The 23224-nt window shown below is 49.0% G+C and overlaps 3 protein-coding genes across 8 annotated transcripts; all 3 read left to right on the top strand.

Moving 5' to 3' along the window:
* The first annotated feature begins 91 nt into the window (after positions 1–91).
* On the top strand, positions 92–2636 carry LOC126652184 (sulfotransferase 1B1-like). Its single transcript, XM_050338814.1, has 8 exons — positions 92–312; positions 1024–1172; positions 1357–1485; positions 1579–1676; positions 1783–1909; positions 1996–2103; positions 2168–2347; positions 2421–2636. Exons 2-8 carry the CDS (start codon positions 1025–1027, stop codon positions 2531–2533), a joined length of 903 nt encoding a protein of 300 aa, XP_050194771.1. The 5' UTR covers positions 92–312; position 1024; the 3' UTR covers positions 2534–2636.
* Positions 2637–2862: 226 nt separating this feature from the next.
* LOC126652180 (sulfotransferase 1B1-like) lies at positions 2863–5423 on the top strand. The gene is made up of 8 exons (XM_050338811.1): positions 2863–3170; positions 3676–3827; positions 4052–4180; positions 4282–4379; positions 4556–4682; positions 4769–4863; positions 4941–5121; positions 5195–5423. Exons 1-8 carry the CDS (start codon positions 2878–2880, stop codon positions 5305–5307), a joined length of 1188 nt encoding a protein of 395 aa, XP_050194768.1. The 5' UTR covers positions 2863–2877; the 3' UTR covers positions 5308–5423.
* LOC126652179 (UDP-glucuronosyltransferase 2A2-like) lies at positions 3101–22316 on the top strand. 6 transcript variants are annotated; one of them, XM_050338808.1, is made up of 8 exons: positions 3101–3170; positions 9461–10359; positions 12209–12831; positions 16749–16897; positions 18208–18339; positions 18766–18853; positions 19444–19663; positions 20933–22316. In XM_050338808.1, the coding sequence occupies exons 2-8, from the start codon at positions 9620–9622 to the stop codon at positions 21207–21209; spliced, it is 2229 nt and encodes a 742-aa protein (XP_050194765.1). In that variant the 5' UTR covers positions 3101–3170; positions 9461–9619; the 3' UTR covers positions 21210–22316. The 6 variants fall into 6 exon arrangements, with proteins under 6 accessions (XP_050194765.1, XP_050194761.1, XP_050194762.1 ...); XM_050338804.1 differs by lacking the exon at positions 12209–12831 and having other exon boundaries at positions 9461–10355; XM_050338805.1 differs by lacking the exons at positions 3101–3170; positions 12209–12831 and adding an exon at positions 5756–5887 and having other exon boundaries at positions 9461–10355.
* Positions 22317–23224: the final 908 nt, after the last annotated feature.

The following is a 23224-nucleotide window of genomic DNA, read 5'->3' as shown; positions in this document are numbered from 1 at the left end:
TAAATCCCCCGGGATGTGGGTCGGGATTTCCTCCCTTTGTTTGCCTCTGCGGGTGGACGGGGCAGCTGTGATTTCCACTCCCACCTCCTGTGTGCGTACCGGGGGTTGCTGAGCACGGCACAGCTCATCACAGGCATCTGGGGACAGTCCCCATCTCCGCCTACCTTTTCCCCTGCCCTCCTCCTGCCCCAGCGGTGTCCCCCGCCTCCCTGAGCCTCCATCTTCGACGGAGGGAAGGGAAAATAGCAAATCCCGCCCCGTAAACGGCAGGCAAAGCTTTTCCTCCTCCCTGCCGGACCACCCGGAGAAGAGGTAATGGGGGGACTCTGGTCATGGTCAGGGGGCTTGGCCCATTTTGGGGTGCCCTGGCCTCACAAGCAGAGAGCCTGAGTGGTGGGGTGGGGGGAGAGGTGCGGGGGCTCAGAGGGGCTCAGTGTCCCTGCAAACCCTTGGAAAACAGAAGCAAGTGACCAAGCCTCTCTCCAAAAGTCTCAGCGTGGGTGTTTTGCAGCCACTATATCCAGTGTTTCCATCCTGGCTGGGGGGTGGAAAGGTTTCCTAAAGAGAGAGTTGTGGGAGCCCTGCTCCTCGTTCCTGTCTCCTTCAAACCCTCACTCAGCCCCCTGCAAAAAAGGCTTCCCCAAGCTGCCCTACAGCTGAGAGATGGGGAGGAAAAGACAGAGGGAAAGCAGCCTGAAACACCGGCCAGGAAAGCCCCTGTGAGCTTTTACACCCAAGTAAAAGTACTAGCTTGGTACAGGTAGCTGCCCCATTGCCTGTGATGACGTGAGCCCCCCGGAGCCAGCCATGTCCCTCCACACTCCCTGCACAGCCACCTGGCCCCAAAAATCCCCGGAGAAGACAGGTGCCACCTCCCATGACACCAACAAGCAGGGGACAGTTTCCTTCCTGTGGGCAGGATGGCTGGGTTCAGCAGGCATTTTGGGGACTCCAGGGAAAGAGGGGGCCCCGTGATGCTCCTTGCTGCCGGCCAGCCCTGCCATGTGTCCCTGTCTCCAGCAGGATGGCCAATCCAGACCCCTATCTGCGTCAGCCCTGTCTCACAGTGCATGGCATTCCCATGGTCAACGCCTTTGCCCTCAACTGGGAACGGATTGACAGCTTCCAGAGTCGCCCTGACGACATCATGGTGGTCACCTTCCCCAAGTCTGGTGAGCATCCCCAGGCAACAGAGAGGGGCCACACTTGGGAAAGGGAGGTACCAACCTGCAGATGCTGAGGCTGGGACTGGAGGGGATGTTAAAAGGCAATGCTGGAAGATGGTGGCCCTCGGGTGCCGGAGATGGGGCTCCAGTGGGAGTGGCATCAACTGGACACCCAGCCTCTCCTCGCCAGGCACCACCTGGGTCAGTGAGATTGTGGACATGGTCCTGAAAGGTGCTGACCCTGAAAAATGCAAGCAGGATGACATTCTCAACCGGGTGCCTATGATGGAGTTTGTTGCCCCTGGGAAGATGCCAGCAGGTAATGGGGTGGCAGTGAGTGCTGGATGGGGCATAGGCTTGGTAGGGGGTACACCACTGGCAGTGAGATTGCTCCTGGGGGAAATCCTTGCAGGCACAGACCAGCTGGAGGTCATGGCATCCCCTCGCATCATCAAGACCCACATCCCAGCTGACATCTTGCCCAAAACCTTCTGGGAAAACCGCTGCAAGGTAACAGGGTGGAGTTACCACACCTGGAGGGATCCAGCAGAGATAAGAGGGGTACCTGCCCTGTTGGGACCTTGCAAGTCCCCACATGCCACCGAGCTTTCTGCAGATGATCTATGTGGGGCGCAATGCCAAGGATGTGGCCGTTTCCTACTACCACTTCGACCTTATGAACAAGTTCCAGCCACACCCTGGGACATGGGCCCAGTACCTGGAGGAGTTCATGGCTGGCAGAGGTGAGACAGGACACCTCCGGGGGCATGTGGGGACCCTGTGGGGTGCTGTCACCCACTGCCATCCCCTGGCTGCTCTCCCCGTGCAGTGGCATATGGCTCCTGGTACAACCACGTCAAGGGCTACTGGGAGAGGAGGAAGGATCACCCCATTCTCTACCTCTTCTACGAGGACTTGAAGGAGGTGATGGACTGGGGTGGATGGTGGTGTGGCATCTGGGGGGGTGTCAGGAGGAGTGAACATCGTCCTGTGTCCCACAGGACCTCCGCCGGAGATTGCCAAGGTGGCCCAGTTCCTGGGGCAGGAGCTGTCGGAGACGGCACTGGACACCATCACGAGACACACTTCCTTTGAGGCCATGCGGGACAACCCCACCACCAACTACAGCAAGGTGCCCTCCGACCTCATGGACCACAGCGTGTCCCCCTTCATGCGCAAAGGTGAGCAGCTCTGGGGGGCTGCAGGCGCCCTGTCCCCTCAGCCCCTGCTGAGCCCCAACTCGCCCGGCCACAGGCACCACTGGAGACTGGAAGAACCACTTCACCGTGGCCCAGAACGAGCGCTTCGACCAGGACTACGCGCAGAAGATGTCGGGCACCGACCTGCGCTTCCGCACTCAGATCTGAGGAGACGCTGCCAGACACCTCCCAAATCCACCCCATGCTGGAGGCACTGCTCCCACACCAGGGGCTGCTTCCCCTCCTCTGGGACTGCTGGAGAGAAATAAAATGTGGTTCCTGACCCCTGCATGGGGTGCTCACTACCCTGTGCCTGTGCGGATCCCAACCCTGCCATCTCCCTGGGGCTGCCAAGCCTCTTCTTGTGTTGGAGACAAACGTGTCCCCCCTCAGCTGCTGTGGTGGGGGGATTGCCACCAGCAGCTCATGGGATTGCAGAGAGCTGTGGCAAAAATGCATGTGAGGAAGCTGCCAGCTGGATACAGGTAGCGAGAGGTGGCCTCCCTGTCCTCATGTGGGGAGGCGCCGTCTGGGACCTGGGGGTGGGAGGCAAGATCCATGAGGTTGGAGATGTCCACTGTGGCCCTGCCTGCAGGTCAGTGGCTGCTGGTTTCTCGCTGTGCTTGCTCCTCCCTCCCGGGAGCCGCAGGGCAGGAAAACATTGCTGCCCTCACCGCCCTGCCTCTTTCCTTCTCCTCCCTGTGAAAGCTGCTGCGGGGCCCCGCGTCCCCCTGTCCTCTGCCGTCACCCTCGTGGTGTCACCGTCCCAGCGTCACTCTCCCGGCACAGAGCGGCAGCGTGTTAGGTGAGAGGGGTGTCCTGGGTTGCCCTGTGGGTGCTCTGCCCATGCTCAGCCACACAGAGCTGCATGCTGTGGCGTCCAGGTTGGTGGGTTTGGGGTCCTTTTGGGTGTAATTAGCCACCTTAAACTTCCCCCTGTGGTGAGGTCTGCTGCAATAACCCCTGGGACCCAGTTCCCTGCTCCCCTGTGGTGCTGAGGCAATGGGAGAGGTGTTTGGTCTGGGTGACGCTGGCACCCCGTGTGTACCCCCTGCCCTCGCTGGGTTGCTGTGGATGTGCTCCTTCTCCTGCAGATGGGACCCCTGTCCCCCCAGACGGGCCCCCTGTCCCCGGCAGTGAGTGCAGCGATGGCTGCAGTGACCTCTGGTCTGTATGCCGGTGCTGTCACTGCCGCTCCCAGGGCAGGCACCCTGCCAGTTGCCTGGGCTGCCCTGGCTGGTGCTGCCCTGTCAGGGTGAGGGGGGGCCCCCCTCACCAGTGAGCCTCCCCACACATGTCGCTGTCCCCAGCCGGATGGCCGATCCAGGCCCCTACCTGCGTCAGCCCTGGCCCACAGTGCACGGCATTCCCATGGTCAACGCCTTCACCTACAACTGGGAACGTGTCGACACCTTCCAGAGTCGCCCTGAGGACATTGTGGTGGTCACCTTCCCCAAATCTGGTGAGCATTCCCGAGTCCAGCAGATATTGTGTTACCGTGTGGGTGAGTATGCTGTACGTCTGAGGCCCACTTGTGGGGGAAATGCAGCACATTTGGGGGCTGTCAGGACAGAGCTGTGCAGGATCCCCTTTGCCCCCTCAGCATCTGGCTAAAGTCTGAGGGGTTGTCAGTGATCAGACACCCAGTGCCACCCTGGATGCCCCCTGATGGGTTCCTTTCCCCAGGCACCACCTGGGTCAGCGAGATTGTGGACATGATCCTGCAAGGTGGAGACCCTGAGAAGTGCAAGCGGGACATTATCAGCAAGAGGGTGCCCATGCTGGAGTTCTCTGCCCCTGGGAAGATACCAGCAGGTAGTGGTGTGTGGGGGCTTGACCATGGGCACCCCAACAGGGGCTGAGTCCCGGGGGTCTCTGCCAAAGGCCCAATGAGGAAGTGCTTTGGGATCCCCCAGGGACAGACCTGCTGGCCACCATGCCCTCACCCCGTGTGGTGAAGACCCACCTGCCGGCAGATGTCTTGCCAAAATCCTTCTGGGAAAACCGCTGCAAGGTAACTCCCAGCCCTGGTCTCTGCCCTGAGGGGCATTTAAGTCCCCCTGTTCCCTTGAGACAGGATCCCCCACTGCTCCCTTCAGCACACTAAGTGGGCATGGGAGTTCTGGGAGTAGAGCATCCTCCCTGTTGGGGGTCCTGGGGCTGCTCTCACACCCTGTGACCCATCTGCAGATGATCTATGTGGGGCGCAATGCCAAGGATGTGGCCATTTCCTACTACCACTTCGACCTTATGAACAAGTTACAACCACACCCTGGGACATGGGCCCAGTACCTGGAGGAGTTCATGGCTGGCAGAGGTGAGACAGGACACCTCCGGGGGCATGTGGGGACCCTGTGGGGTGCTGTCACCCACTGCCATCCCCTGGCTGCTCTCCCCATGCAGTGGCATATGGCTCCTGGTACAACCACGTCAAGGGCTACTGGGAGAGGAGGAAGGATCACCCCATTCTCTACCTCTTCTACGAGGACTTGAAGGAGGTGATGGACTGGGGTGGATGGTGGTGTGGCATCTAGGGGGGTGTCAGGAGGAGTGAACATTGGCCTGTGTCCCACAGGACCTCCGCCGGGAGATTGCCAAGGTGGCCCAGTTCCTGGGGCAGGAGCTGTCGGAGACGGCACTGGACACCATCACGAGACACACTTCCTTTGAGGCCATGCGGGACAACCCCACCACCAACTACAGCAAGGTGCCCTCCGACCTCATGGACCACAGCGTGTCCCCCTTCATGCGCAAAGGTGAGCAGCTCTGGGGGGCTGCAGGCGCCCTGTCCCCTCGGCCCCTGCTGAGCCCCACCTCGCCCGGCCGCAGGCACCACCGGAGACTGGAAGAACCACTTCACCGTGGCCCAGAACGAGCGCTTCGACCAGGACTACGCGCAGAAGATGTCGGGCACCGACCTGCGCTTCCGCACTCAGATCTGAGGAGACGCTGCCAGACACCTCCCAAATCCACCCCATGCTGGAGGCACTGCTCCCACACCAGGGGCTGCTTCCCCTCCTCTGGGACTGCTGGAGAGAAATAAAATGTGGTCCCTGACCCCTGCATGGGGTGCTCACTACCCTGTGCCTGTGCGGATCCCAACCCTGCCATCTCCCTGGGGCTGCCAAGCCTCTTCTTGTGTTGGGGGCAAGCAGGTGTCTCCCCTCAGCTGCTGTGGTGGGGGGATTGCCACCAGCAGCTCATGGGATTGCAGAGAGCTGTGGCAAAAATGCATGTGAGGAAGCTGCCAGCTGGATACAGGTAGCGAGAGGTGGCCTCCCTGTCCTCATGTGGGGAGGCGCCGTCTGGGACCTGGAGGTTGGAGATGTCCACTGTGGCCCTGCCTGCAGGTCACTGGCTGCTGGCTTCTCACTGTGTTTGCTCCTCCCTCCCAGCAGCCACAGCGCTGGCAAACATTACTGCCCTTGCTACCCTGCCTCTCCCTGTTAAAACCACTGCCGTCACCCTCGTGGTGTCACCATCCCACCGTCACTCTCCCGGTGCAGAGCGGCAGCGTGTTAGGTGAGAGGGGTGTCCTGGGTTGCCCTGCGGGTGCTCTGCCCATGCTCAGCCATACAGAGCTGTGTGCTGTGGGGTCCAGGTTGTTGGGTTTGGGGTACTTTTGGGTGTAATTAGCCACCTTAAACCTTCCCCTATGGTGAGGTCTGCTGCAATAACCCCTGGGACCCAGTTCCCTGCTCCCCTGTGGTGCTGAGGCAATGGGAGAGGTGTTTGGTCTGGGTGATGCTGGCACCCCATGGGTATCCCCTGCCCTCCCTGGAGCACTAAGTGTGCTCCTATCCCCCCAAATGGGATCCCTGACCCCAACAATGGGTGCAGCAATGCCTGTGGTGACCTCTGGTCTTTGCGGAGGTTCTATCACTGCTGCTCTCTGGGCAGGCTCTGTGCCATGTGCCCGGGCTGCCCTGGACATGATAGACTGCATGTTCTTTGCCCAGCTCTTTCATGCCCCATCAGCAAACTAACTGGCTACTATAAATCATTGGCAAGCTGACTTGTCACGGGAAAGGCTTGCCATGGGCGCATGAACAGCAAACATGCATGAAAAAGGTAGAGGAGAGAGAGCAACTCTTCCTCTGTGGGCTGATGAGCTGTTAGATGAGTCCCATCATGTCTATACCCTCAGGGTTTGCAAACTTGCCCATCACCATAGAATAGAGCTTTCCCTGGGGGATCAGATACATTCTGGCAAGACAGTGTACCATATCTGCAGGTAGCTTTGGCAAGTCTCTGCTGCTGCTCTTCACTGTAGGGCTGACAAGGACAGCTGCAGCACCTATTCTCCACCACCAATGCACAATTCCTAGCAGGGACATAAAGCTCGGCACAAACCTTCTCTGATTTCTTTATTGTTCTGGCTTGCAGAGTGGAAATGGCTCCACTGTGAACCACCCTGGTGCCTGCATGTTTACATGCCAAGGTGTCCCTGCAGCATTGCAGCAGCAAAGACAGTTCATAAAATCTTAAACTGAATCAAAAAATCCAAGTGAAATACTATAAGCCTAGCCCCTGGTATTTTCATTCTGTAGCTGCAGGGTAGAGCTATAAAGATACCATTTGTCTGAGAAAGATGGCCATGGTGAGGCTATTTCAGCTCATTACCTTCATCTGGAGTTTCCCTATACCCTAGGGATTACATGGAAATGGATGTGTTACTGAGCACGTACACACGTGGCTCTGCAGAATTGCTCAATCCACTCACTTCTGCTTGTAGTTAGGGATGAGCCAGCTTTGAATTTTTCCCAATGGAGCCTCCTCCCCTTCCTCCTGCCTCCTCCCCTCCACCGAAAAAAAGATAGCCAAGACAAAATTTTAAGTCTGCTTTCAGACCAGTAGCTGCTTTATTGCATTAAGTGAAAGGGAAACCAGAGAGTCATTTGGTGCTTCTTCAGGGCAAAAGCTTCCCTTTCCCACCCTGTCCCTGACTTTTTGAGGTGCTGGCTAAAGGTGCCATGCACACCATAACCCCCAGCCAGCCAGCACAATGGTGAAGGGAACGGTAAGAAACCACTACTTTGCGGTTGCCTAACTTTTGCTTAAGGGCCTTAGCCTTGAAAAGCCTGTTGTTATTTAACAAGGCTGGGGGTTGCATCACTGTCTGCAGCACTTCTACTTAGTAATGTTAGATGTGTGAAATACAGGCACTTAACCTGTATTTATTCTGCCCCACTTCTCTCTTCATGTGCTGGATTTTGTCCTTTAATCCTCTCAAAATGCTTATCTTCCCTGATCTGAGTAATCTGAGTATCATCTTTAAAAGCTGGCCGTGGAAACAAGACAAGTTTAACCCTCTGGTTCCCCTAGCAATAGCTCTCATTTGCTATGGAGGAATTCCTTACTAAGGGATTGGAAACAAAACCCTAGTTACTGTCCGAGAACTGATCACAGCACCAAACCTGACAGAGCTCAAGAAGTGTTTGGACAATACCCTCAGGCACATGGTGTGACTCTTGGGGTTGTCCTTGTGGGTCTTTTCCACCTCAGATATTCTAAGATTCTATGATCTGCTCTAGCCCACATAAACATGGCCTTTCCATAGTTGCTGGAAAAGCTGTAAATTTCTTACAGGACTTTACAAAATAAGCTAAATTAGCCTGAAAAAAAAAAAAATTATCCTGCATACAAAGGTCTGTGGAGAGACTGTAGTGAAATTCCTGGCTGTAAGTCCAACCTACTGTTGAAACATGGTGGCAAAACTGCCCTGGATTTTGAGGGTTTAGAAAAAGCCTTGTTGAATATTATGGATAATATTTAAAGACCTTGAAGATGCACCTTTAGATTCCTATATCTTCAGGTTATTAGAAACTTGGATAGATCTCCAGAATCAAGGGCCACACAGCCAGTACAGGTAACATACCGACTTTCAAAAACCTCTGCAAACAAACTACAAGATTCTCTCCTTGTTCCTGTTGACAGTTTATAAACAAATCTATTACCTAACAAACAATTTTGTTTAGCCACCTTAGATCCTATGGGGAGTAAAAAAATCTTTTTAGCAGTCAGGCATCATATTTCTGAGCTACAGTATGCCAAGTCCTCTTGAGAATCTGGCTCTGTAATAACATTATAATACACGCTAGCATGGGGAAGACCATCTCAACTATTACATTCCCAGATCATAACAAAGCAATAACTAAACACAGAACACGTGCTTTGTTGACATTATCCCATATTTTATTACTTCCTCCTTGTGAAAAGTTCAGTTCAGAGGGTAACTTACTTAAGCTCCTTCTGCCTGATAACCAATCCCACTGGAGCGGCCCAGGCACAGAGGAGGGGAGCAGCAAGGAACAGAGGCAAACTGGCATAGCAGATTGCACCTTGCAACTCAGAGCACGATACTTATGTACCTTGGAAGACTACGCTAGGTAAGAGTTTTTTGCTGCATGGCATTCGTTCCCCAAATTGTGTTGGTTGGAGCGTATCATTATCTGTGTGGGTTTTAGTTGTAATTCTGGCTCCTGGTGGTGAAGACCTCCTTGCAGGGTGTAGTGCTTACATTCAAAGGACACCTTTCCAAGTAAGAGCCATCCTGGAAGATGTAGGTTTTGCTCTGAGAAGCACCTTGAGGGGCCAGACCCATGTTTGGACACCTGAACTGAGCCAACAACACAGCCAGGTTGGTGGTGATGTGCCCCAGTCACTCCCTGCGAGAGTTGTCTGGGAGAAATTGGAAGCCACCCATCACCAACTGGAAGCCACCCATCACCTATCAGAACAATCTGCATTTATTATTGGCATTATCATCAACCAAATTAATGATTTGTTGCCTTCTTTCAGTATGGGAAATACTAGCACTTCCAGCATCTCACTGTGAAAAAGGATGCCACTTCCAAGCTAGCCCTGTGGTGTCTCCTTCCTTGTCCTGCCTCTGGCATTGCTAGTTTATGGAAACAACGCAAGGGATTTGTTTGAGCCTCAGAGCTGGCATTCAGGGGACTGGCTCCTTTCACAGCAGTGAGGATTGCTGCCACCCTGCTAACCAGGGAAAGGAGCTCCCTCAAGGGGAAACTAACTGGGTAGAATGCATAAAGGGAAAAGTGAATCACCAAATATCTTTTTCTGTCTTTCCAGATCTGAGACCAAACGTGGGCTATAAAGGCCCCACCTGTGTGACAGCAAACTCTTGCTTTTGCTAAGAGTGCTAGTAAGGAATCATCAAACACAACACAGAGGTGCAGCACTCCTAACTGGAAGGGAAAATTCCCAGGCTATCTAACCCTTAACTCTGCCATGGCCACAAAAACCACCGGCTCAAAGAAATACCTCCAGCTGCTCCTTCTTCAGGTTGCTCTTCTAGGCCCTGTTTTCTGTGGGAAGGTCTTGGTCTGGCCAACGGAAGGCAGCCACTGGCTGAACATGAATGTAATTATACAGGAGCTCATCCACCGTGGGCACAGCATTACCATCCTGGTATCCAACGCTACCCTCTTCATTGAACCCAAGGCTAAGGCTGGGGAGACGTTTGAGTTCTATTACGTACCCTATGAGAAAGATTTCCCTCAGAGCCTGATTAACGGAATAGTGGCACTGTGGCTCGATAACAGGCCGACCATGTTCACCTTCTGGCAATTCTACAGGGAGCTGGGAAGATTGTCCGTAGACTGGCAGAAGATGAACAAGCTGATGTGCGACTCAGTGCTAACCAACCGAGAGCTGATGGCTCGCCTGCGGGGGGCTGGCTATGACATGCTGTTGTCAGACCCGGTGACCCCCTGCGGGGAACTCATTGCCCTCAAGCTGGACATCCCCTTTGTCTACTCCCTACGCTTCTCTCCAGCCTTCACTCTAGAGAGGCACTGTGGCAAGGTCCCAACCCCACCGTCCTACACGCCTGCAGCCCTGTCTGAGCTCACTGACCACATGTCCTTTGCTGAGAGAATAAAAAACTTTGTGTCTTACCATCTGCAAGACTATGTTTTCCAGTCCTACTGGGGACATTGGGATATCTACTACAGCAAGATCTTAGGTAAGTCTTCTGATACTTCACTTCTCATTATATGGCCTCCACCCTTATGACCTGCAGAGCTAGGAACCTGGCAGGGTCACAAAGTCAAGGGAGAGGTCTGCAAGAGGTTTATCATTATGCCCCAAAAAAGGGAAGGAGCCACCGGGATCCATCAGTTGCACCCACTCCCCTGTCAGGGTGCTGTGCTGCTATGCCATTGCATTGAGGCAGGATCAGAATCTTCCCGATAGATGGATTTGACTTTTGTAATAATTAATTTTAATGTGGAGGTTCATACAGCTTCCACACCATGTAGGGCCCTCAGCAAGGGAGCCTCAGCTTACACATTTCCCCCTCCAATGACTGCTTGCACAGAAGGCAGCCAGGAACAGAGCTGTTTTCCCAGTCCACAGTACCATATCAAGGAGGGGGGAGTGGGTGAATTGCAAGCCAGCCTTGCCACTCTCTGCAGCAATACTGAAATGCATTGTGGCTTTGTAATAGAGACTTCACTTATGTCACTGGTCACAGAAAACCGATCCTCTCTGAACAAAACAAGTTTTATTTAAAACATACCCTTCACCCACAAGCAAACAGTGAAAACAACAAGTCTTTTTCTCTGCAGGCTTTTTTCCTGGACTGTTTTGAGTGAATATGTAGAAAAATATGCTTGTTATTAATCACGTGATCAACAAGCTGTTTCTACTACCCTTGCACTGGGCTCTTGAGAAAGACCACTTGCAAATCTCTCAGTGTTCAAAAAACCACCTCCATGTACCTGCATGCTGCAGGACTCCAGAAGTACCCCAAACCGTTGTCATGTGCACAGTAGATGAGATATCTCAGCTTGGCTCCTCACAGTCCAGCTGTTTCCATCACCCTCATTTTCATCCCAGAAGGGATGCTCTAGGCAGCAAGGAAACCGTAGCAAAAGCCTTGCACAACGACATTAGGAAACATTGTGTAACAGAGCTGGTTGGAAACCCTGCAAATAACGATTTTTAGCACAGTGAAGAGGACTTACACTCTTTCTTAATTGTACATCAGAAGGGACCATAAATAAAACTGTTTAACAGGTTTTCTGGTTCAACTTATAGTGCATAATTGGCAGTTAGTGGCAGGCAGGGAGCCCACAGAATCACTGACCAGCTCTGGCCTCCCACAATGTGTACTCTGGAAGAGGCAAATTCACTTGAGGACAGTTGTACTGGAGTCATTTGCTGTGTAGTTTCATCCACTTCGAGATGCAACTCTTGAGCTGCAGCCTGGGATCACCACTTCCAGTGGGCTGTAAAGGGACACTCAGTGGCTTTATAGTGGCTATATAGGACACTCAGTGGCAAAAGTGTGCCCATGCAGTCAGTGAACATCTTTGCTGTGCATCCAGCTGTGCTTCAAAGAGCCAGAAGAATGAAAAATTCACCTCTTCTACCAAACAAATAACACAGAGACTCTAGTTAGACAGGCAGGAAGGCTGGGATTACCAACAGGACACAATCCTCGCTGGACCGAGCCTCCCCAGGGCTGATGACTCTGCTGCTCCAGGGGAAGCAGATCTTCCATCTTAAGCGAAGTGCTTACCACCAGAGGGTGCTAGATGGTGCCAGTCACTTATTTCTCCCCCCTCCCCCCAGGAAAACAGGCTATTATCCAGCACAGGATTTCAGGCCACCTTCCCTGCCCTTGGGACCAAGGCAGTGTCACCTATGCCCAGCCCAGCTGGGAAGCACTGCTGCTCCCAGAGAAGGAAGGCCACGGGTGCATTGCCACACAGCGCAGGCCATGGCAGGGAAGGAGGTGGCAGTGCTGTGGCTGCTGGCCGTGCTGGGCTGGGGCTCCGGGGGGAAGGTGTTGGTCTGGCCGGCTGACAACAGCCACTGGCTGAACATGGAGTCCATGCTCCAGGAGCTTGTGCTCCGGGGCCATGAGGTGACTGTGCTGATGCCTTCATGCTTCCTCATCTTCAACCGCACGCAGCCCTCACCCTTCCAGTTTGAGGTGATTGAGGTGCCGATCACCCAAAAGGAGATGGCTGCCCTAATGGATGAAACATTCAATTTTTTGTTTTACGAGGAGAGAGTGCTACCATTCTGGAAAAGTGCTTACAAGGTAGCTCAACAAATTAAGAAGCTGGAGAATGTAAGCAGAACCATTTGTGATGAGGTCCTGAAGAATGAGGCGCTGCTGGAGAGACTGAAGGCTGCTGCCTTTGATGTGCTTTTGGCAGACCCACTGACACCCAGTGGGGAGCTGTTTGCTGAGAAGCTGGGTATCCCCTTCGTGTATACCATCCGGTTCTCCCTAGGAAACACGCTGGAGCGGCTCTGTGGGACACTCCCAGCACCTCCTTCCTACGTACCAGCTGCCCTAAGCAGCCTAACAGATAGGATGACCTTCTCGGAAAGGCTAAAAAACATCTTCGCGTACACTTTACAGGATATCCTATATCATTACCTTTTCTGGGGAGGCTGGGATCAATACTACAGTGATGTTTTAGGTAAGACTACTCTCTCTTCCAAATATTTGATCTGCTGTAAACACAAGAGTAAATACCCAGAGCTGAGAGGTTAAGGCACAAATTAGGAGAAAGACAGCTCAGAACTTACTCTCCTTCCTTCAAATTCCTGTGTCAAGTCAAACAATCCAGGCAAGTACAAACGTTGCCCATTAATCCTGACCTGCTACACTAGTTCAGCTAAGTCCGTACAGGCACTTTCAGGATAGGTAAAGCAGTGGTAAAGTCACTTGAAGCACAGCTCATCAGTCTTATTCATAGATGAATCATGGTAAATACTAAGAACAGCAAAATAATGCTGTATACCCACCAAACACTAGTACTAGGTTTGGAAAGCTATGCAAGAATACTACCTGTTTTCCCATAGCACCCTTTTTGCTTTCCAGCTCATCTCTAAATGAGAGATAAAGACCTCCTCTGGTCCTTTAAAGGCCTGTGATTTCAGATGAACTGCAATTTGCAGTGATAAAATGACCTTTGCAGAAACACGGTTCTTTGCTTTTCTGAAAGTATCTAAAACAATACCAGAGGGTAGTTGTATTTATTTATTAGTTTGGTTTGGTTTGGTTTTTTTTTAATAATAGTTGCATAATTATTTTCCCATTTTTGCTCTAAGTGATTATAGTAACACTTAAAAGGAAACAGGCCAAACATATGTGCATTGCTGGTGGGCAGATAAAATGAATATAATTTCAATATGAGACTTTGAAGTGTTTTTATTTTTATTTCACTAGTATGGTCTATTCTGCTGAGGGCTAAGCAGTTGAGATATCCTACTACTAGAGTACCTAGCTGTGTGTTTGTGATACTTATCCTGTTTGACACGATAAGAAAATCTTGTGCTGGCAGAAGCATGGTTTAGTGATCTGTTGTGTAAGTCTCAGAGCTGTTTGGATCTTGTGGTGTCTTTTTTTATTGTTAAACGTGGGGTTTAACATTTAAGGCTTCATGTGCAATACCTGTTTTGTTAGTTTGCATGGGCTACATGATGGATTTGTGCTGAAAACAGTGTTGATAACACTGGGATTCTTTAATGCTGTGGCTCTGCAGGAGATTCCAGAACAGGATTTGCTGATTGCCCAGTCCTCTTATGAGTGCTGTTTTGTGTTAGGACATGCCCTCTTGCCACACTTGCCAATCTTGTCACCAAATGTATGCCACTTTCATTGGCTGGCTCCTGAGTGTTTGCACAGTGAAGCAGTAAACTGCTTCCAGTTCAGTCAGTCGGGAGCTGTACACGGAATGCCGAGATGATGAGGTCAAAGTTGCCCTGGCTTCTCTGGGCCTGTGCATGCTGCTGGAGCACTGGATTTTGTGGGAAGGTGGTGGTGTGGCCCACTGATGCAAGTCACTGGATCAATCTGAAAGTGGTGCTGCAAGAGCTCGTTCTCCGGGGTCATGAAGTGACTGTGCTCGTGGCCTCAAGCAATCTGCTCATCAACTACCAAGACACCTCCTCACCCTTCACCTTTGAGGTCCTGCAAGTCCCCTTTAGCCAGAAGACCCTGGATGCTGCCATGGAGGACTTCCTCAATTTCTGGCTGAACGAAGTCTCTACTCTCTTCCCCTGGGAGGTCATGTGGAGGATAAAAAAGGACCTGGAGATCTTTACCAATATGTCAAAGCAAACATGTGACACCTTGCTGATGAACTCTCAGCTGATAGCAAAGCTGCAGCAGGCCAAGTTTGATGTTCTGATTGCTGACCCCCTGTCTATAGGTGGGGAGCTCGTAGCAGAAATCCTAGCAATCCCCTTTGTCTACAGCTTCCGCTTCTCTGATGGGAATGTGGTAGAGCGGCTGTGCGGTGGGCTCCCATCCCCACCTTCCTATGTGCCTGCTAGCACAAGTGGGCTGACACACCACATGTCCTTTATGGAAAGACTACAGAACTTCCTCTTTTACTTCTACACGGATTTATTTTTCTTGAAGTTTTGGCGCGATGAATGGGATGAGTACTACAGTAATGTCTTAGGTAAGGCATCTGTTGAGTGGTTTCTTCTCTTGCATAGGTTGTGCCTTTTGAATGTTTTGGGACCTCAATGCTGTTGTCTCAAAATACTGTTTCTCAGAGGTCAGCAGAGGCAGCAATCCTGTTTTGTTCACAGAGGCTCTGCTTTCCCTTTTAGGTCTGATCTAGTCTGTCAGACATGAGAGCTGTTTTGCTCTGGTTCCTCTTGAAGATCTTCAGAGCACGTAGTTCTAATTTCTGTCCGTGATGATACTGCTGGTGAATTCTTGCACTGAGCTGTATGCTCATTTTAGTGCTTTCAGAGGACCTTTTCATCTTGATGACACCAACTTCTACAATTAAGATGGCAGAAGATAAAGGCTGGAGGGCAAAATCATTCCTTAACTAAATGTAAGGCACTGGTGACAGCTCCATTAGCACCATAGGGATGGAGTTAGTCCTGTTGTAACTGGGAGCACTGGCTGTCTCTGGACAACTGCAGAGCAAGAAAGCACCCTTCACTCACACGACGCGCATTGTCTGGAAGTATCTCGCAATGCTGCACGGTGCAGGATGTTGAGCATGAGTTCAGATTCTTGAACAAGAAATACTATGGGCTGTCACCTTTCCCTTTCATCCACCATTCAGAATTTGAAACAGTCTCCTTAAATTACATGCGTACCTGAAAATTTTGCTCCAACACAGTACAACTCAGGCATGATTCAAAAGTCCATTAATCAGACCATTTAGTTCAATGGACTTTGAATCTTGTCCAGAATATCTGCCAGTTTAGGCAGATAACGAGTGAACAGCAAACAAAAGGGCATCTCTTTTGTTGCTGTCCAATCTCTCCCTGTGTTTGCCAAGAACGCTCTGTGCTCTGCAAACCAGTCCCTCTTCTCTGGACTGATATTTTTTCTTAATACCACATAAGACTTAATTACACCTTTATATCACTCTACATGTAATACAGACTTCACTTCAGCAACTTTGTAACTCACTCATTACTCTTTATAAAGAAAAAAAAACTGGTGTAGATTATTACCCTGATCAAGTAATATGAGGAGGTGCCCGTCAGATAATTTTTATCTTGCTGCTTATTTTGCTTGATTCCTGCTTGTATTAGGGTGCATTTGGGAAATAATTTATCAATATTTCTATAACTTATACTCCCCAGTTTTGCTTTGTGTAGAAAATACTGCAAAGACAACTTGCAACATGTATCTAAGAATATATATTTTTCCAAATGGGAAGCTATAAAACATTAGATTACCATTACATTTTTTTTTTTGTAGATAGATTTCTAGAGGCAATGTATTTTGCATAAAAAGACATTCAAAGCATCTATGGATTTGGCCATTTTTCCCAATATGTGTCAGAAGCAGCTGACCAAGTCCTCAAGAAAACTAGGGATGTCTGTACCTGTCTTTTATTGTTGTCTGAGCAGCCACTGATTGAGTCACCATTTGAAAAATGCTACAGAACTTAATTTAAAAACTTTCCTCCCCCCTGACAGTTGATCATCATTTTGTGATTAATTTATTTTTTATTTGGAACTAAATTTTCTATGATCATTCTCTTCCCCAAAGTGCATTTTTATTCCAAGCACAGGTAATGAAGTCTTTCAGTGGTAAGAATTCCAGCAACAAGACTGCACTCCTATATTACAGATAATAAATGCTTCCCACTTGTCCTGCTCTAAATTAATCCTGAAGGTTCAAAATCCTTTTAACAATTGTATTGCCTTGTTCGTGGCCACCTGCCAAGGTTGAACACAGGACAGGGCAAGGAATAGGTCCAGATTTGTGAATGTTTTCGTTTTATGCATGGCTTGATAGATTACACTGTTTGGGAGTGCCAAAAGACAAAGGTAAGGCTCCTGTTTCTCAATCTACAGCAAACAAGGTAACTCCCGTGCATGTTGTAAACCTCTTGTACCTTGTCCGCAGGAAGGCCCACGACCCTGTGTGAGACGATGGGGAAAGCAGAGATATGGTTAATCAGAACTTACTGGGATTTTGAATTTCCACGCCCCTTCCTGCCCAACTTTGAGTTTGTTGGAGGACTTCACTGCCAGCCTGCAAAGCCACTACCAAAGGTACTCCAGCTTTGCTCTGCTGTTGGCTGGTTGGTTGTGCAGCAGAACAAAGACTGTTTCTCTCCCTGATCAACCATGCCAGCCGTGTCCTGAGAAAGCTCATTCTTAAAGCAATGCTCTGCTGCTGGTGGGAAGCATGGAGCTGTTTAGTATCTGTCCATGTCCCTCCAGCTGAGGGCTGGGGTTACAGGGTTACAGCCTGCACTCTTGAAAGAGGATAGTTGATGTCAGCATGGTGGAATACAGTGTCTGTTTTGGGAAAAATAGGGGCTACCTCAGAGTAGTTAAGTGTAAGATTTAATTATAAGATACAGACTTGCAGCCCAGGATAACACTGAAATACCTGATGCAAAAGGGCACTGTGTGACAGGACAAATTCTTTAACTAAAATGGAGTCAAGACTTGCAGAAAGAGATGAGTGAGAAACACTTTTTCTATTGTACTTAGTTTAAGACATTTTAAAGGGAGTAAAAGACTTGATCATCTCCAGCCCATGCTCTGCTGTGAATGGCCATATTCCAGGGGAATTTGAAACTCCCAGATACCAATGATGGCAACATGACAAGATCTGGTCTAGATTATCATTCCTGTAGGAGCCTCAGAAGATGCAGGCCATTTTCAGGGCAAGTTGTCTACTAAAAAAATAACCTTCTAACTCTCTACTCCTTTCCCACACCCCTGCAGCAAGGGTTCAGGTTGGTAGAAATGGATAACCATTCTCTTTTGGATATTACTGACATTTCACATGACACTAACTAAAAAAAGGGAACAGGAAAACCTATTGGTCTGATTTGTAGAAAATCTGCTGAGCAATGTGGTGTGTTGCAAGAAATAAGAGAGCTGTCTGACTAATGAAATGATGGCAGTGACTCAATGAATCTGTGAAAAACCCTGTCAGTTTTAGCATGGTCCCTTCCTGCAGATTCATGTAATGACAAGTACTTTTTCTAGGAAAATCCAGAACCATGACTATGCTAGGGAGGGGGCCCAGAGTACGGCCAGCTCATGACAGTGCCAGGATCCATTACTGCTGCTTGTGCTCCAAAATAAATGTGTCCTGAAACTGCTAGATTTTCTTTCCAAAAGACAAAGTGTCTGTCACCTGTCTCAACTTGTTGTGCTCATTCTTGGGGAGAAACCGTTTTGCTCAGGGCCAGGCCTGTCATTGTAACACCCTTCCGTCAGTGGAGGTGCTCACACACCACAATCATCAACTTGATAAGCTAAAAAGGTTTTGCCCTTCTTTCACAGAAATCTGTGCAATCTGCATGGCCTAATTGCTCTTGGTATATGTTTTCTGCCTCTCCTAGGAAATGGAAGAATTTGTTCAGAGCTCTGGAGAACATGGCATTGTGGTATTCTCTCTTGGGTCAATGGTCTACAACCTAAGTGATGAAAAAAGTAACGTGATTGCCAAAGCCCTCAGCCAGATTCCACAAAAGGTGAATTTCCTTTCAAGCTTAAAACAACTTGCCGTGTTTTTTTTCACTCCTGTTGCCTTCGGGGAGACTTTTGCTTTTGAACTGGCCTGTTTTTCATCTGCATCCCTGCTGGATGGGCTCCAGCCGGGATGCTGGGCGCTCTCTCAGACAGGCAGACTGCTGAGCTACCTCACAGGGAGTTCTGGTGTTTCACCTTCTCTGAACCAAATTACGTGGAGCTGTGTCCATAGGCCAAAATACAGAAATCACTCCAGGTGATTTTATAATAAGCACATAATAACTAATTAAAGAGTTCAACAGGAGCCAAAGCTATTTGCATTACTTGGAAAAGGCACATGGGTTTGAGATAAAACCCTACATCACATGTAATAATATAGAATGGCACATTGCATGAACCCTGTTTATCTTATTTTGCCTTTGTTCAAGGTCCTCTGGCGGTACAAAGGGAAAAAACCAGAAACTCTGGGCTCCAACACCAGGATTTATGACTGGATACCCCAAAATGACCTGCTTGGTAAGACTGATTCTATCTGAGACGGACTGTACCCTTGGAAAAACTGTTTGTTTTTCCACTAAAATGGCTAATTCAAGGACCAGAACCACATAACACTTGTAGACACACTTAGTTTCATAACTTAAGCTGCAGAGCTTTGCTCTTGGGAGCCTTAATTTCCTAAAAGGCTCTGACTTACAGATCTTGGTGGCAGTTGTGTAGAAAGGCTCAAAAGCACCTGCAGGCAGGAGTAAATACCCAAGTAGCGATGTACCCTGGAGCTGGATCTGGCCTCTGCAGTTAATCTCCAGGGCTTATTCTTCAAAATGCTTGACCTAAGCAAGGCTGAAGCAGGGGGCTGTTGTGAACCTGGTAACATGTGAAAACTAGAACTACACAAGAGCAGGAGGGCTGAAGTAACTGGGGTAGTCTGGCAGGACACGATGATTCGCACACTGCATTAAAATGAAGGAATGCATGAAAGCTGAGCCAGAGGTCAGGGGCTGCTCCCTTCTCTGGCAGTGCATTTGCCCCACGGTTTTGCAGTGCTCACATCCCACTCAGTGCCTGCCACAGCTGCTGTTACATGCACCTCTCCTTCCCTGTTCCAGGACATCCCTCCACCAAGGCCTTTATTACTCATGGTGGGACCAACGGGCTCTATGAAGCCATCTACCATGGGATCCCCATGGTTGGGATTCCCATGTTTGCTGACCAGCACGACAACATTGCTCATGTAAGAGCAAAGGGCGCTGCAGTTCAAGTGGATTTCGGCACACTGAAGACTCAGGATCTGGTTGATGCACTGAATGCAGTCATTTACAACTCCACGTGAGTTTTGTTCTTGCCTTGCAGTAGGCTGAGGTTATTGAAATCCTGGGCTGCTGATGTGAGAAATTCTGCTAGCTCTTCTCAGACGGAAAATGCAGAGTAGCTGAGTTTGGGTTTCAGATGAAAACTATCTTTCATTTCTGAGAATCAGCATTTCTCAATTAGGAGAGATCAGCAGTTTGGTTTTCCTTATATTTTATGATCCCTTCAAGAAAGAGTTCTTGGAAAGTCCAGAGCAGCTCTTGAGACAGTTCTCTGCTAGTGTAAATCCTCTGGAAGCACTGGGTGACAGTTCTAGCTGTATTAGGTCTTCTCGGCCTGTAGTCACAACAGTTCTTTCTCCTACCCCTGACTTACCAATATCCTTAGGTTACCATAACTATCATTCAGGACTTACAAGGGTAAGGAAGGCCAGCAGCTTGGATGCCTTGCTAAAGATAAGGCCACTGTCAAAGTAATTGGAAAAAATGCAGGAGTCCTCAGTCTTTGGCAGCAACTCCTGTCAAGTGTGAGTGACAGGAGTTCCTTCAATATGAACTTCCAAATTCCTGAAGCAAGCAGACCAACACTGATGGAGATATCTAGTATTTGAGGGAGTTAGTCATATGGGAGGTGACCTGTGACAACCTGGATGATACCTGGTGTATGCAGCCTCCCCTATCTTGCCATTAGTTTTATTGCTGAGCATGACACCATATGGCCTGGGATAGCCCTTGGGTGAGTTGGGATCAGCTGTCCCAGCTGTGTCCCCTCCCAACTCCTTGTACACCTCCTGCCTCCTTGCTGGTGGGATGGGGTGAGAGGCAGAAAAGGCCTTGGCTCTGTTTAAGGGCTGCTCAGCAGTAAGGAAAGCATCCTTGATTTTATTGTTGATTTTATCAACACTGTTTCCAGCACAAATCCAAAACATAGCCCCCACCAGCTACTGTGAAGAAAATGTCAACTCCATCCCAGCCAAAACCAGCACACTGTATTATACTGGAACATAAAATACTGCAAATGTTTCCACACTGCTTTTTTAAAGGAGTATCTGGAATAATTTCTACTAACTTTTCTTTTCAAAATACTGGCTTTCTCCATTAGTAATTTTAATCCAATTTTATGCGTACAGGAATAAATTGGACCAGTTTCAAATATATTTAGATAAGATTGCTGAAAATAAAAGCAGGGCTGTCTACCTTCCTCAAGAGGACTGCCAAGTGCTGAATGGGTTGTTTCAGGAATCATTGATAAATCTTCCTGGTTTCTTCCTTTTTTTTTTCCCCCCAGCTATAAGGAAAATGCTCTAAAGTTATCCAAGATACAACATGACCAGCCAGTTAAGCCTCTGGACAGAGCTGTCTTCTGGATTGAATTTGTCATGCGCCACAAAGGAGCAAAGCACTTGAGGCCAGCTTCTCACCATCTCACCTGGTACCAGTACCACTCCCTGGATGTTCTGGCATTCTTGTTCACCTGTGTAGCCATTACTCTCTTCATTCTTGTTAAGTGCTGTTTATGTTGCTGTAGAAGACGTGGCAGGATTGCAAAGAGGAAGAAAGAATAGACATCCTGTTCTCACCAGCACTTTGTCTTCTGCTAGGCTGATTCAGCAAGGCATTTATGAACATTCTTTGGTGAATAAAATTATTAGGATATACTTTAATCTGGGCATATCATGAAGTGCCCCACTGAACAGGGTCATGACACAAAGCTGTTGTAGGGCAGATCTGCTCACTTAGCCAGCAAATTCCTTCTGGCCTAAATAAAACTGAATTATAGTTGCTTTAGCCCTTGGGACCGTGTTAGCTGATCATACATGGTTCCTACCATGTTAATTACTGCTCTAATTTTTTAAATTCATTTTGGTATATTCCATAAATTCAGCCTTCCTCTGTGCAGTACTGTGGGTGTGCAACTGGCCTCCTTACCTTAACTCTGTCCTCTCCTCTAGTGTCACCCAGGCTTGATGATCCACAAGCAAAATGCCTCTCCTGTCAGAGTCTCCCTTTCCAGACAGGACAGTGAAGCTAAGATCACAGGCTCCTTAAAAGTGCCCATCTGAAGGGCCGTGATCATAAAAATGGGGCACTGCAAGTGGCAAATGAACTGACTACTTGGGGGCTAAGAGGAGACCAGAGTCCTAAGACTGGAAGAGAAATTACTAAATCAGAGAAATTATTTTTCTGGGAACCATTTATCCTTTCCTTTCAGTCTGGAGTCCTGCTGCACAGGCCCATCATTCTAACTGCAACACTGCAGGGATGTGAAAACCACCTCTGTCAGGAACTTGCCCATTTTAACCCCCAAATGCCTCTGAGCCATGCAAGAAAAGCTCTAGACAGGGAACTTGCAAAGCAGCAACATCACAAGTGGGAACAGTGCACTAATCACTTGCCTTGCCTGAAAAGTTTGAGGGAAAATAATGCTGCTCTTGGGTCAGGTCAGACCAGTACCAATTGCAGTACTTCTTCAGTTGTTAAAGGTGTCTACTAAAATGCTGCTAGTTCAGGTCTCCTGTTCTATGTAAGGTTATGATGTGCCAGCTTACTCAAGAAAGAACCTGCTCCAATTTTAACTGATATTTGCTGTACTCTGGAATTGTCTTCAAACAGAACCAGCTGAGAAAACATGATTGTTTGTTTACATAATAAAACTCCTTATACCACATCAACTTTTTTATTAGCACTGTCATGTTTCAATGGCTGATTAAATCTCTTCATACTACAACACGTACAAAAGCTCAAGTGAACTGTTTCCAAACTGAAGAAGGGTTAGAACAAGACTACTGCATCTCATGGCAATTTCTGGTACGCTGTTCCTACCGTCACGATGGAATCATACGCAGGAATATGCATTTTGAAATATGCATAGTGAACAGAAAATGGAACAGTGTGACATCCAGGCGCCAGATTGGAAAGGGTTTGCTGTAACTGTTCACAGCTGGGTCCCCAGGCACAGCTCCATCAAGCTTGGTCACTAACAGCCCCCATCACCCAGCTGCAGAGATGTCAGCTCGGATGCCTGAAAGCCACCAAGCCTCCTAGAACACTCCATGGACGTTGGTCAGACAGGGCTAACAAAGGACACTGGAAACGGGATAGCTGGGAAAAGTCAGACAGAGAAAGTGCTCCATAGCCACTGTAAGGAGGGGTGCTTCTTTTCTGTAACCTACTCAGAAAAATTCAGCTTATCTAGTATTGAATTTAAAAAGTAAAAAAATCCAAACCAACCAATCAACCAAAAAAACCAAACAAAACCAACAACCTCTCCTCATTTCTTCATTTTAAAATCTGTATATAAAGCAGAGTAAGATCTCAAAGCAGGAAGGTGGTCTATGATGTATTTCTCCCATTAGACACAGTAGGTATATTAAATTTGTCACACTGATCTGACCCTACAGCTAGCGTGCACACCTCTCCGTGAACAATAAACTGTTCTAAGGAAACCAAACATATGTTCAGTTTGTTGTGCTGCTTAAAAGAATCCACACATACTTGCACACTGGAGGTCTAACTTTTTGCTTAACACATGTAGATTTTACTGGAATTGTAGACTAAAATAAACAAGAGCCCAAATTAT

This window comes from Myiozetetes cayanensis, unplaced genomic scaffold (genome assembly GCF_022539395.1).
Source record: "Myiozetetes cayanensis isolate MyiCay16 unplaced genomic scaffold, myiCay2020 scf7, whole genome shotgun sequence".
In the NCBI taxonomy this organism is placed as follows: Eukaryota; Metazoa; Chordata; class Aves; order Passeriformes; family Tyrannidae; genus Myiozetetes; species Myiozetetes cayanensis.
This window is presented reverse-complemented; position numbering and strand designations above follow the sequence as displayed.